This window comes from Silurus meridionalis, chromosome 27, assembly GCF_014805685.1.
Source record: "Silurus meridionalis isolate SWU-2019-XX chromosome 27, ASM1480568v1, whole genome shotgun sequence".
Taxonomy (NCBI): Eukaryota; Metazoa; Chordata; class Actinopteri; order Siluriformes; family Siluridae; genus Silurus; species Silurus meridionalis.
The window spans coordinates 13,899,121-13,913,387 of NC_060910.1; the positions used below are offsets into that span (position 1 = coordinate 13,899,121).

At 37.8% G+C, this 14,267-nt stretch overlaps 1 protein-coding gene across 9 annotated transcripts in view; it reads right to left on the bottom strand.

The window, feature by feature from the left end:
* Window positions 1–14,267, bottom strand: part of cacna1ba (calcium channel, voltage-dependent, N type, alpha 1B subunit, a) — a 149,361-nt gene that overhangs the window by 48,142 nt on the left and 86,952 nt on the right. For 3 of the 9 annotated variants that reach the window (XM_046841365.1, XM_046841363.1, XM_046841361.1), the window contains exons 12-20: window positions 12,629–12,741; window positions 12,304–12,416; window positions 11,907–12,038; window positions 9,160–9,232; window positions 8,960–9,077; window positions 8,804–8,871; window positions 8,315–8,421; window positions 5,533–5,586; window positions 15–746 (exon numbers count right to left, since the gene is read on the bottom strand). In XM_046841365.1, the coding sequence (XP_046697321.1) occupies window positions 15–746; window positions 5,533–5,586; window positions 8,315–8,421; window positions 8,804–8,871; window positions 8,960–9,077; window positions 9,160–9,232; window positions 11,907–12,038; window positions 12,304–12,416; window positions 12,629–12,741 (1,510 nt within the window). Of the gene's footprint in view, window positions 1–14; window positions 747–4,320; window positions 4,357–5,532; window positions 5,587–8,314; window positions 8,422–8,803; window positions 8,872–8,959; window positions 9,078–9,159; window positions 9,233–11,906; window positions 12,039–12,303; window positions 12,417–12,628; window positions 12,742–14,267 lie in introns of all 9 variants that reach the window. The other 6 variants (XM_046841367.1, XM_046841368.1, XM_046841364.1 and 3 more) reach the window with 3 other exon arrangements.

A 14,267-nucleotide genomic window follows, 5' to 3' on the forward strand; every position in this document is an offset into this window, starting at 1 on the left:
TTGCAGTGAATTACCTGTGTTCTAGAGGGTTGCCCTCTTCTTGCTCTTCATTCTCTCTCTGCTCCCCAACCTCTAATGTAGACTGCACCTTGCCAGCTCTTTGTCTGTGTCTCCTCCTGCCCCCGTTGCCCCCTTCCTCACCTCGTGAGCTCCTCTCTCCATCCCCCCTGCCTGAACGTGAGCCTTCTCTGTGATGGGGGCGCCTCTCGTTCTTGGCACTGACACCACCATTGCCCTCACGTCCTGCCCTATGTGAACGGTGGTGTCTGTGTTCCCCTCTAGCATCACGGCTGTGGCTGCGCTCACTCTTGCCATCTTTGGTCTGCGTGCCCTCAGTCTCCTTGCTGCGGCTGTGGTGCACATGGTGGCACGAGGCTCCAGTTTCACCATTTTCTTGGGCTTCATTGGCTGCTCGCTCACGTTTTCGATGGTGGTGTTTACGCGGGGGCTGGGACTGAGGAGGCTCCATAGCAAGAGGGTCAGCATGTACCTGTAGGTTGGGGTCCTCAGGGGTGCCTGCTTCAACTCTCAAGTCTTTGGGTTTGTCCCAGTCACATCGTGGCTCCACCACCAGTGGCCGATCCAGGTGGGTGGTGACATCGGGCCGTAAGTGCTGGGTGGAGGTCAGGCGAGGGTTTAGTTCCTCGTGGTACAAGGCCTCACTGCTGGCTCGCATGTGCTTACGGATCTGTGTGGTCCGTTGCTCCCAAACTGACATCATCTTCAGTGAGCGTCGCTGCTCTTGACTGACAAAGAAAGAAAATAAAAACAGAAGAAACGGTTATTTTATAATATAAGGTTTTTAGGAAACAAATAAATGGGACCAGAAATGAACTTTGTCCATCCATGTCAAGACCACCTTTTAAGGAATATTGTCCAATTGTTTACTGCTGCAAAGGTTTTTCTGCACGAAATTTCAGATGGAACATTTCATATAAAAATTATGGTATTATACTTAAAAAAGAGGGTCTTTATGGATGTCAAATAACAATAAACATGCTGTCTTGCCTATAATGCCTGTGGATTATATTTAACCAAATTGTCACCATGCATCCCGAACACAGATATAAGATACCCAAAGATCAGGAAAGTTTAAGGGTGGGTACAAAAGATTAAGCCCGGTCAGATGAAACTCTGAGAGCATCTATTCATCTTCAAACTGGAGTTTCTTCAACTGCTGGATTGATTATGATTGGGACATGCAGGGGTTCTCACAGAGGTTCTCTCTAATAGGGACTTGAATACAATCGTGGAACACTTTTTAACCCTTCTCTCTGATCTCACTGACATTTATATGGATCTGAATCACTAATCTCAACAGAACAATGAGAAACTGCACACAAACCGTTGGTTGGTATCTCAATCATCTCATGATCATCTCATGGTTGGCATCTCATCTCATCTCATCTCATTCTTTCTTCGCATATCCCAGCATGTTTGGAAGCTAGGGTCAGAGCGCAGGGTCAGCCATGATACCCTGAAGTATCCGTATCATGGCTGGGATATGCGAAGAAAGAATTTTACTGTGCTGTAATGTATAATGTACAATTACAGGCTATTCTAAATGATGCTGCTCATACAAGTGGAACACTGAAGATCTTGCTATTTTCTATCAGTGTCTGGTCTATAAATAGCTAACATTTGCCCCTTTTGGAATAATATAAGTTCAAAATGTTTTCTTTGCTTCTAATTTAAATCAAGGCCTAATTTCTCAAGTGTGATATATGTAATTTATTTTGCCTTACACTCAGTATGGCATCGTTTTTTTACATTATTTAGCTGTAAACCGAAACTCACGCATAATCATAATTAGGAATACTCTTCTGTTGGAAAGAAAGAGAGTGAGAGTGCATGCAAGCTCCTCCTTTTTACAAATCTAATCCAGGTTCAACTTAGTGCAGGCTCACTGGTTTCAGGACAGGAGACTGAAAGTATTGTATATGAGTACATAAGTCATATATACAGTATTTTAATATTATAATATTGAAACAGGCAAAAGGTTTACTGAATACACAAGACCTTAGAAGATGAGGGGCACAAAAACCCAGAATATCTACATGTTTTCATTTTAACAAATAGCGACACCTGAAGCTGCAGGGTTTAAGATTTTATTCGTGACATGTGGGTTGTTGTTCATGACAGCTCCAGCAGACACATTCACACATCTGTGAGGCCCACTAACCTTGTCTTTCTGAAATACAGTGTGAAGGATAAAACCACAATGTCTACATACTTCTGCTTTGTGTACATTTATACAAAAGCGCATTCTTTGTCCATTATTACTTAATCTGTGCATTTTCTTTCTTCAGCCTGTCAATTATTTTAGGCACAAAATAACCAGCCCCAACAAAGACCAAAAAGAAATTCTTCCAATTTCACACTCGAGTTTGTTTATACTCTCTCTCACTGGCTTTCCTCTGCCTGTCAGTGGTCAGTTGGACTTTTTTCATGCTAAAACATTTATATATATGATTGTATATATATACAGTGAGGAAAATAAGTATTTGAACACCCTGCTATTTTGCAAGTTCTCTTACTTAGAAATCATGGAGGGGTCTGAAATTGTCATTGTAGGTGCATGTCCACTGTTTATATATTTTTTTACTATTTATTTGTATGACACAGCTGCAAATAAGTATTTGAACACCTGAGAAAGTCAATGTTAATATTTGGTACAGTAGCCTTTGTTTGCAATTACAGAGGTCAAACGTTTCCTGTACCTCCCTCCAAAGATTCTCGATTGGGTTTAGGTCTGGAGACTGGCTAGGCCACACCAGAACCTTGATATGCTTCTTACAGAGCCACTCCTTGGTTATCCTGGCTGTGTGCTTCGGGTCATGTTGAAAGACCCAGCCTCGACCCATCTTCAATGCTCTAACTGAGGGAAGCAATACATGGCCCCGGTCATCCTTTTCTTACTACAGTGCAGTCGCCCTGTCCCATGTGCAGAATGACCATTTGAATGACTCCTCTGGATCATTCAAATGGTCATTGGCAAACTTAAGACGTGCCTGGACATGTGCTGGTTTAAGCAGGGGAACCTTCCGTGCCATGCATGATTTCAAAACATGATGTCTTAGTGTATTACCAACAGTAACCTTGGAAACGGTGGTCCCAGCTCTTTTCAGGTCATTGACCAGCTCCTCCCGTGTAGTTCTGGGCTGATTTCTCACCTTCCTTAGGATCATTGAGACCCCACGAGGTGAGATCTTGCATGGAGCCCCAGTCCGAGGGAGATTGACAGTCATGTTTAGCTTCTTCCATTTTCTAATGATTGCTCCAACAGTGGACCTTTTTCACCAAGCTGCTTGGCAATTTCCTGTAGCCCTTTCCAGCCTTGTGGAGGTGTACAATTTTGTCTCTAGTGTCTTTGGACAGCTCTTTGGTCTTGGCCATGTTAGTAGTTGGATTCTTAGCTGATAGACAGGTGTTCAAATACTTATTTGCAGCTGTATCATACAAATAAATAGTTTAAAAATCATATATTGTGATTTCTGGATTTGTTTTTTAGATTATGTCTCTCACAGTGGACATGCACCTACGATGACAATTTCAGACCCCTCCATGATTTCTAAGTGGGAGAACTTGCAAAATAGCAGGGTGTTCAAATACTTATTTTCCTCACTGTATGTATGTATGTATATATATATATATATATATATATATATATATATATATATATATATATATATATATATATATATGATATGAACGGTGACACCCCTGACACAGCACTGAATATAAATTACTAATATAGGACTGCCAGGGCAACTGAGAGAACCAGAGACATGTGAATTTATGTGCAGTATTTTTTTTTTACTTAATAATCATGTTTTATAACAGTTACTTTGACTTCTGCTCGGCTATAAAGAGGTGCTGTAAAATAAACTATAATTGCAGTTCACTACGAAGCCTCGCTACTAAAAAAGCATTTTAACCTCAATGTCTAAGGATTCTGTAAATACACACATTAGTTGTTTTTTTATTTTAATTCTCCCTATACTGAGTAAATAAACTGTGATGAAAAGTTATGAAAATCTTCGCCTTTTCCAATAACGCCAATAAAAAGAAATAAAAAGCAATAAAAAGCAAAACCCATGAGCATTTATCTGTTCTTGTGGTTAATTGAAGAGAAAATGTTTAACCCCAGATGCAGGAAATGAAGGATGGGAAAATACTGTCACATGTCCAGTCTTACACATGTATACACACCAACCACAATGATGAGTGCAATGCTGGTACATATGACTTAAATACATATACAATACAGGGTTGAGTATGAAAAGGAGGTCTCAGCAGTGTCCTTTATAGAACCATTACCTCAAGTAGTGATGGGCAGGGGAGCAGACATAATTCCTAAAACACACGAACATACAGTCAAATACAAACAAACACACAGACACACATACACACACACACACACACACACACACACACACACACACACACACACTCGGAATTCCTGCTACATGCAAAAGGTTAGAAAACATCTGACAGGGAAAATACAGACAAAGAGATAAACAAATAGACACAGAACAAGCATGAACCAATAATACAGTAAAAAAATATATATAAATCATAATAGAAATAAAATAACATAGAAGTACATGTAGTCACTAGTAACATATGTCTTGCTTCTTCATAAAAAATAAAATAAGTTCACTCCTTGGAAGTGGAAGAGAGAGAGCGATAGAGAGATTGAATTCGAATTAAAGGCACAGAAAAGTTTTTTTCTATCAAGTTTGAATGATTTTTAAAGTTCTGCTGTGAATATATCTAGTCTTGCTTAGCTGAACATGAATATGTGCATGTGTGTGTATGTGTGTGAGTGTGTGCCCGCAGATGGCAGGCGTTCCAGGCTTTAGTGGGCAGAAGTGCTGACTCACTCGACACCAGTGACAGCACTCGTGGTAGTAACACTTGTTCACATACACACAGCTGGCTCAGAAAATAGAGGACAGACTGCCAATTACACTGCTATGCTAACAGCTAACAATGAACACACAGTTTGTCGAGTTAAAACAGAGATAAGGTCCATCCCAGTAAAAACCCACTATCCTAGAATTAAATGTATGTCTAAGAATAAATGCTGCAGTATTGCTAATAAGATTGGGTCCAAACCAAAAAATGTTCCCATTTTGACATGCCATGGTCAAAAACAGTATGAAATCAATGTGCTTGTATGGATGTGGATGGTGGAGGCCGGACACAAAAAATGTGCTGTCACAGTGGTATTTTCAAACCTATTAATATATAACTAAAATACAAGGATATGTACAATACTGCGCTACATAGAAGAGAGCAGATAAAGCCTGTAAACCTATGCTGTATTAAAGTATCATATATGGACAGGTATAAGAGCGTAGACTTATTACAGGAGATGCAGCACATTCACAGCTCTGATCAATGCACATTTAAAGTGAGTGAAGATGGAAAGATGGTGTTTAGACAGAGATTGAGTGTAAAAACAAAACAAAAAAAGAGGATGAAAAATGCAGGAGCACAAGATAAGTAGAGAGTGAAAAAACTCACGGGGAATCAGAGCTGGAGTTGGAGGAGCCGTGCGACAGCGCCCCTCCATTGAGCCTTATAAAACGGCACAAAAATCAAAGAAAGAACAGAAGGGAAAAAAGATCGGACGGGAAAGAAAGAGCGGAGCAGGGCCTGAGCCAGTGGAGATGTCGGTCACAGACTCTGGCCCTACGCCACAAAAGTCAACTCAATCTCAACTGAAACATGATAGACATTTCAACTGAATGAGAAAAATAACATACGATTTAGCAACACATTTATCCTTCAGGCCAATCCAAATGAACCCTTTCATGCAAATATTTAAAAACATGACCCAGGTTCTTTACATAAACTTGTACATCGTATGAACTTCAAACTTCTAATTATCACTTATATAAAAAAAAAAAAAGAATCACAAATGGTGTAATTATACAATTCTTTAAAAAAATTTTAAAGATATAAAAACAAATTCCCAAATTTCCCAAAAAACAAAATTGTTCACATTTAATTATGAAATATAGTAATTTTATAGATTTCTGGAATATAAGTAGGTGTGAATGCATGATATAGCTGATTGTAAGTTAGAATAAGCTACTGTATAGCATTCGTTAGAATTTGTATATCATATACATGATATAGAAGCTAAAAAGACAAATAAATTAAAGGAAATTCGGATAATCATTTATTTGATACTGCTAAGAGAGATTTCACATATTTTACAAAATAATTGATTATACAGAAGTGTGGATACCGATACTATGCATGAAAGGGTTTTCATACTTTTGAAGGGATTTATTGGAGAAGGAAAAATGTCTTGTAAATACAGATTTGAGATAATTCAGAACAGAAATTAAATTCAGGGGTGGACAAATCAGTAGCCCAGGTGTCCAGGTCAAACAAAGTTTGTGTATAGGCTACACTAAATGTATTTTATTTATTTCTTTTTTATCATAGTTGCCTGGTCAACTCAGATTCAATAACCACAACAAGAAAAAAAAAGCACTACTCCTTACTGACTTTCACAAAACAAGTTTTTCATTTAGCATGTATCATTTAGTATGTGACACACCTGTCTCACCAGTAACACATGCCAAAATCCCTACACCTGCTCCTCTATTTACATTCACCATTGTGTGATCTGGCTGTTGATAGAATGGCTTTTACAGATTATCAGATGTATGGATGACAGACATAGATGCATTGGAGCACCTGCCTTTTCCATCTAAATGTGGTTCATCCCCAGATTGTTGCCACAAAGTTCCATACACAACTGTATAAGATGTCTTTGGATAATGCGAATTTTCGACTACACTATAATGACCATAATGACTTTAACTAGAAAGTTTTTTTCAGCTTGACTATGTAAACTCCTGTTAACAAATACAGCTCGATGAGGATATGGTTTGCAAGGGTTTGTCTTGAAGATCTTAAATGGTCTTCTATAGAGGTCTGCCTTTAATTCAATTGAACACCTTTGAGATGAACTGGAACATTGACTGCACCCCAGGCCTCCTAACATACATCAGTTCCTGACTTTACTAACACCCTTGTGGCTGAATGAGCACAAATATCCATAACCACAGTGGTACATCATTTTCCCAAAAAAATGAAGGTTATTATAACAGCAAATGGGGACTAAATATAAAAGGAAATGCTCAAAAAAACCTTTGTCTATATATTGTATATGGAAACCAAGCAAAATACAATTATGTGTTAAGCTATCATATATAATTACTCTCCTGCTAGCATAAATACATTGGACTTTGAATCAGAAGGTTGTGAGCACAAAACCCAGCACCACCACGCTACCAATGCTAAACACTTGAACAAGGCCCCTTAATTCCTCAGTTGTATAAATGAGACTATAGTCAATGCTCTGGATAAGGGCGTCTGCTAAATGCCATTAATCCAATCTCATAGCCGTTACATTTACATACCACTTACTGACATTTGGTCAAGAGCACATACATGATTACAAACCTTATTGTGTATTAAAGCACATAACAACCTAGCTAGCGCTCTATTTGTTATCATTTACATTTATTCACCACTTTTGACCCTAGTCACTTATGTTTCCAGGTAACCATGTTTACAAGCCTGGCAGCAGACCGGAGCTTTTATTTGCCTGGAGGGCTATGAAATGAATAGATGATTTGTCCACGCCTGTAAACTGATACCAACTCAAGCAAAGAACATTCAAAATGTAAATGTTATTATAATCCTTAAACAAACGAAAAAAAAAAAAAAAAAAAGCACTACTAGGTTGGAATGAATACTGGTTAAGAAAAACAAACTGACCATAATGACATGGCAGTTATTTTAATGTTTTAAGATTTTTTCTTCTTCAACCTTAAAGCCCATTAGAGCAAAATTATTCTATTTTGCTATAAAAATGTGCAGTGAAATGTATTTTATTTGTGTACTAAATATCCTAAGTCAGTAATTCACAATCGATGCGTTAAGAGATAGTATTAGTAAGAACTAGTGAAAATGAATACTTGAATGTCCTTTACGAGCCTATTGTGCTTCATAATATGCTGTTTATGCATAATGGCTAAACAAGCATATCAAATTCTCTGGCCTAGGGGTATACTGAGGACAGAACTTACATGAAAATGACATTCACACACACATAAACTGTAGATTTGATGAAGTTACACATACACAGACACAGACATTTGAAGAGTCCAGACACTAATGAATGTAAGACATATACAGTAGATTACAACATATACTGTACAGACAAGACGTTTTCAGGGTTTTCTCACTGGTGTATTGCAGCAGCGATGGGATTATTACTTACGCTGCGAGAGAGATGCTAGCAGCTGACATAGGGCTGACTTCCTTCACCTCTTTAGCTTTCTGGAGGGCCAACTTTTTACTGATGGCCTCCTCCTGTTCTTCTTCATCCTGTGATAAACGAGGGTTTAATGACTTAACGTATGACTCACATTTAGGACTCAACAAATCAAATCCTGTGATGTCCCAAGGGACAGATACTATACATGCACCTTCCATGTACTCTAGTTTCAGTATTAATGTAAAGCCATAAATCCTGAACGAAACGTAGAACTCCATTAGTGTGAGTTACTGAGTGAGATGAGCATCAGTCAATGATAAACAGCTGACACAGACACGGCTATGGAGCCAATAAAGGGCTGCCAGGTATGGCACGGTATGAAGATTGGATCTAACCCTGAAAAATGTTATTTAACCCTGAAAGCATTAGATGCACATGGAGAAATGTGTGTGTGTCTGTGTGTGTGTGTGTGTGTGTAAATGAAAGCACTACCTTAGTGAGTTCCTGTGCGTTGGCAAGGTTGTCGACAGCGATAGCCAGGAAGACGTTAAGAAGTGTGTCTGAAGTCAGATGTGAGTTAAGGATATTAAACACACACATGAAGCACTGTTACACGGTGCTTCTTTTCCAGCCGATACATAAGGATACAGTTTCCAAAAAGTGTGAGGACGATGAAGTAAACAGAGGAGAACATGCCACTGCCCACTCCTCCTTGAGATTCGATCCCATGATACATCACTGCATTCCAGTCCTCTCCTGTCAAAATCTACAACACAAATCACGTCTCTAATGTGACCTTAAAATCCACTAACAAAACAAAACATTGAAAACATGGATTCGGCTTTTACCTGGAAGACTGTCAGGATTGCTGCTGGGAAAGTGTCAAAGTTCGTTGTCGGGGTCTCGTCTTCAAAATTAAACCTAAAGTACAGAGAAAAACAAGTTCCTTAAGGTTACATATAGAAAGTTGTAGTGGTAGGATAAGCAATATAGGTACATACTAATATAACTTAAATCTTTATTAAAATAAGTTTAAAATACACTTGAGACCCAGACATGTTATTTAAAAAGTCTCTCATTTAAGTTACTCAAACCAGTACACAGTAAGTCCCCCTTCTTTTACAGTACATTGCATTGCATCATCATTACTCTTAATAATAATGATGAATAATAGATCCTACATGATTTAATAGCTAAGATATTATTATAATAATAAAGGATCATCTCTGCACCTTTACCTTTATAAATGATGCAAGGAACTATAAAAAAAACACGCATATGAATGAATATGCATAATCATACTGGTTCCCTTCACAAAGCCCTGGAAACAGAATGATGCTGACTATAGTATGCGACCAGTTCATTCATTTGTATTTATGTATTTCTTACCATTATATCACTCTGGGGTATACTGGAAGTCAGAACAGTTTCTTATTTTGTTTAAGTTCTTGAGCTTTATTACAGCTGAATTACTGTTATTGCCCTGTGACCAAACAGCATAATACAAAATAGTGATTAAAGATGTGAGATGAATATGTCTGGAACCTATTTAGACAATGATAAATGTATGAATTGCTGCCAAATGTGCTTCAACTAAGTAGTGATTAAAAGGTCTAAATACTGATGTGATATTCATTCCTTTAATATTTCATTTTAATATATTTTTTAAAGATTTACAGACATTTTTAGAATTTTTCACTTTGTCATTATGGGGTACTGAGTGTAGATTAATGAGAATATAATATGATTCTATTCTCAAAATAACTATAATAAAACCCCCTAAAAAAACTACTGAACTGTAAGAGGTTTTAGGGAACTCTTGTGTATTAGAAAAGCTTATCGACGCTGGCATTTTTATCATCTGCTTCATCTGCTGCTCTACATGCCTGCCCCATCGTACATAAATGTGTGCATGGATGAACTCTGCCACTGAGCTCATCAATTTTATTCTATTTAGAATACAAAAACACAATAACATTTGTGGAAACTATTTGTTTATGCAAGTCGCCGATCACTGTGGCGGATCGTGTCACTCGATGTTTACACGTTTTTACCTCACGGCAAAAGTGCACACAGGCGGTTCCTCTGTTACACAGCTCTATCAATAATTCATAGTAGACAGAAATAAAGAGCTTGGCTATTTTTTTTGGCATCCCGATGGAATCCACTGTTATTCCCTCCCCACACACAAATACACACATAGACAAAACCTAGGTCTAAATTTACAAGATATTGTTTTCGAAAAATGACAAGAAATAATATTATCTTTGTTAATATTTCTTAATGTCTAGATCATGTTATGTAGATACTATTTAGTTAAATGAAATAGATTTATTTCAAGGTGTCTGTCACTGTATTAAATACTATAAAATCTACAGAAATGGACAAAACATAAAAGACAAAGTTTAGGAGTCAAATTGTTTTCTTTCTTAGGTACCGTAATTTCCGGACTATAAAGCGCACCCTTGTATAAGAGTGCGCTTTTTTATTTTACAAATAATTTTGTCTTTAACATAAATAAGCCACACCTGTGTATAAGCCATGTATTTAGTCTACACTGAAACTAATGAACTTTACACAGGCTTTACCGAAAGACAGTGTCTGTTACACGGTGTAACGGGTGAAATATGTTGTGGCTCCTTTAGGAGCAGAGCGGCATTTTGGGAACAGCACGTCACTGCATTCTCCCGGTATTACTGCGTGTGTGTGTGTGTGGAGACTGAGGATTATGTGCTCATTATTTTCTGATGCTCATTTCTAAGTTTCTTTGACTAACCCGTAACGCTGTTGCCAAGAAAAATAAAAAAAAGCAAGAGTTTTGGAAACCTGTCTGTGCTTATATGATTTCTGTTGCAACTGGAGTTAGTGAGCTCTCCCTTCACCAAGAAAGTCACTGTTCACTGTCTTTCTCCTTCCTTTCACAACTACTGTATTTCTCTGGGGAGTTTATCTTTTGTCATCGTGGTGCGTTTAAAAATCAACACCGGTGAAAGTTTTTTCTCCCGAAGCCGTGCAGCTCAAAACACAGGTGAGGTGCGTTTTTTTGTTTCCGTTCGGAAATTTCATTGGTCTAATGTTATGGGGTTCAGTTTTTTGGCTTGAAGTTTGTAAAACCGGAAAAAACCCAGGAAAAATCCATTAATTAGCCGCTTCGTTGTTTAAGCCACGGGGTTCAAAACGTAGGAAAAAAGTAGCGGCTTATAGTCCGAAAAATACGGACAATAATAAATAATAAATTAATAAAATTAATTGTTAGAATAATGTTAAGATCAATGATCATGAGTGTGGAATTGTAGTGAATTTTCTAATTGGATTTATTCTTATACATTATTATTATGCTATTTAATTACAAATTTAAACTGAATAAATTATTATTATTATTATTATTATTATTATTATTATTATTAGCATAGTTGTAGTTGAAGTGTGTAGTTGCAGTAGTAGTGATTCTGACCAGGATAGATCAGTAAAAGAACAAATGGATGAATGAATGAATGAATAAAAGAATGAATGAACGAAAGAATGAACGGACAAACAAACAAACAAATACATTTCCACATTAAAGAAAGATGACAGAAGGAGTGTGAATACTCACTGTCCCCCAAAAAGCTGCATTCCGAGCAGAGCAAACACCACAATGAAGAGAAACAGGAGGAACAACAGGCTGATAATAGACTTCATTGAGTTGAGCAGAGACACCACCAGATTCCTCAAAGAGTTCCAATACCTGATCGAACACACACACACACACACACATGCACACACAAACACACACAAAAAGACAAATACATCACACCCAAAAAGCTTTCAGGGAATCAATACAGCTAGCATGCATCCGAAATAACTTTGTTTCCGAAAGGGAATACGTCTGAGAAGGAGTCTCAGAAAAGACAATAAATCTACAGCGGATTATAATATGGAGGCAGGGCTTCGGAAATGGACATCCACTTTGAAATACGATAACAACATCAGGGATATTTCTCTTTTCTCACTTTGTAACCTTGAAGATCCTCAGCAGCCGCAGAGCTCGTAACACGCTGATGCCAAAAGACGCCCCCGGTTTAACAGCCGCCCATATCACCTCGAAAATACTCCCTACAATCACCTGGACATAACAGAGACAGAATGGACAAACATCCTAATACACTCACGAGATTTGTGCCCTTTCCTATTTCTTATTCCAGGGCAACAGTAATTCCCCAAACGCACGCCTGAAATATACTGCATAGTGCTTTATCACTACTCAAGGCAGTAATAGCAGTGTATGGTATTTCAGAGGCAATTCATCACAGTCGTTTGCAGCAAGAAGACACTCACGCCAAAGTCGAAACAGTTGAAGGAAGAGTGGAAGTAGCTCCGGGGGCCAAGGCCGTACATCTTCAGACTCATCTCAATCAAGAACAGGCCCAAGAATACAAACTCTGCCAGATCTGTAATAATGAATGGATCATTTAATACATTTTAAATGTAACTTAAAACACTTCATGAGAAAAATAATGCAAAAATGAATTTAATTTTGGTTTCTAAAAACAATTTCAAAATACGACTGACCACAGAACTGTTTTCTATTTTGCCTCTGTTACTTTTAAATAAGCTTTGCTCAGAAACGACTGTGGCATTTCTGCACAGTATCATCTTCACATATGGCTCATTCTTTGCATAATAGAGCTTCAACTTGCATTTGCTTATGATATGACGAATTGTGTTCACATACAATGATTTCTGCAAATGTTTCTTACCCCATGCAGTGATTTATTACAGAATCAATACATTTTCAGTATGTTTCCAGATAGGGGATAGCCTCTAAAAGACTCTTTCTAAAAGATTTACAGTAACTTTTTTTAAGTACTTTCTAAAAGACTTTGCAGTAACACTCATTTCACCAGCCTTTTGTTGCCCCATCTAAACTTTTTTGAGACTTGTTGCAGTCATCAAATTCATAATTAACTAATTTTTTTCCAATAATAATATTAATAATAATAATAATAATAATAATAATTTCCTCAGTTTAAACATTTTGCTATGTTTTCTATGTTCTAATGTGAATAAAATAAGATTTTATGAGTTTTGCAAATCATTGCAATCCGTTTTTTAATTAGATTTTAAAAAGCATCCCAATTTTTTTAAGTTTAGGTTGTAGTAAGTTTTATTTTAAATTATAATCTTTAAATTATCCTCCTCATCTTTTAAAGCGATGCAGGATAGCATTATACATTTGGAGGACAGCGCTTTCTGAACACTTCTGCATGCTGAGTGTCACTAACTTTCTTTCGGCTTCTCCCGTTAGGGGTCGCTTACTGCGGACCATCCCCATGTTTGATTTGGCCCTTCCTAACGCAACCCTTCCCATTTATCCGGGCTTGGGACCGGCACTAAGGCTTGTAGTTCCCTGACCTGGGCTGCAGCGGTGAGAGCGCCGCATCCTAACCAATAGACCACCAGGGAACTTGCATGCTAAGTGTCACTGATTAATAAAAAAACAGGATTCCACCTCCCTGTCTCACAGTTGAGATCAACTCTGTAGAGTTCTCCAACCCACATCCAGATTCAAACTCACAAACTCCACGCGATATTTTTTTGCCGTGTCTCTCAAGGCAGATTGTTTTCTTCATAATCACATCAAAGTTGTGTCAGGTACTGCATGTTAAGGAGTTAATACAAAAAATCCAAGAGATATTAGCTCAAATGTACCTCTCTTTTCATATATGTTATAAATATACTCAAAAATCTTGCCCATCTTCTGCCTTTGCTTTTGGATCTTCTCAGTTGAGACCAGCTCGGCAGAGTCCACCAACCCACACATCTTTCCTGACATATCTGTTCTAACGCTGCCAGATTTCACATACCGCCTTCTTCAGAGCAGGTCTGGAGATTGAGCGGGTCATGACAAAACTTCTTTTCAAACTATTTTTCTGTTGATTTTGGCTTATGTACAGTATCAGTGTCTGTCTTGTTC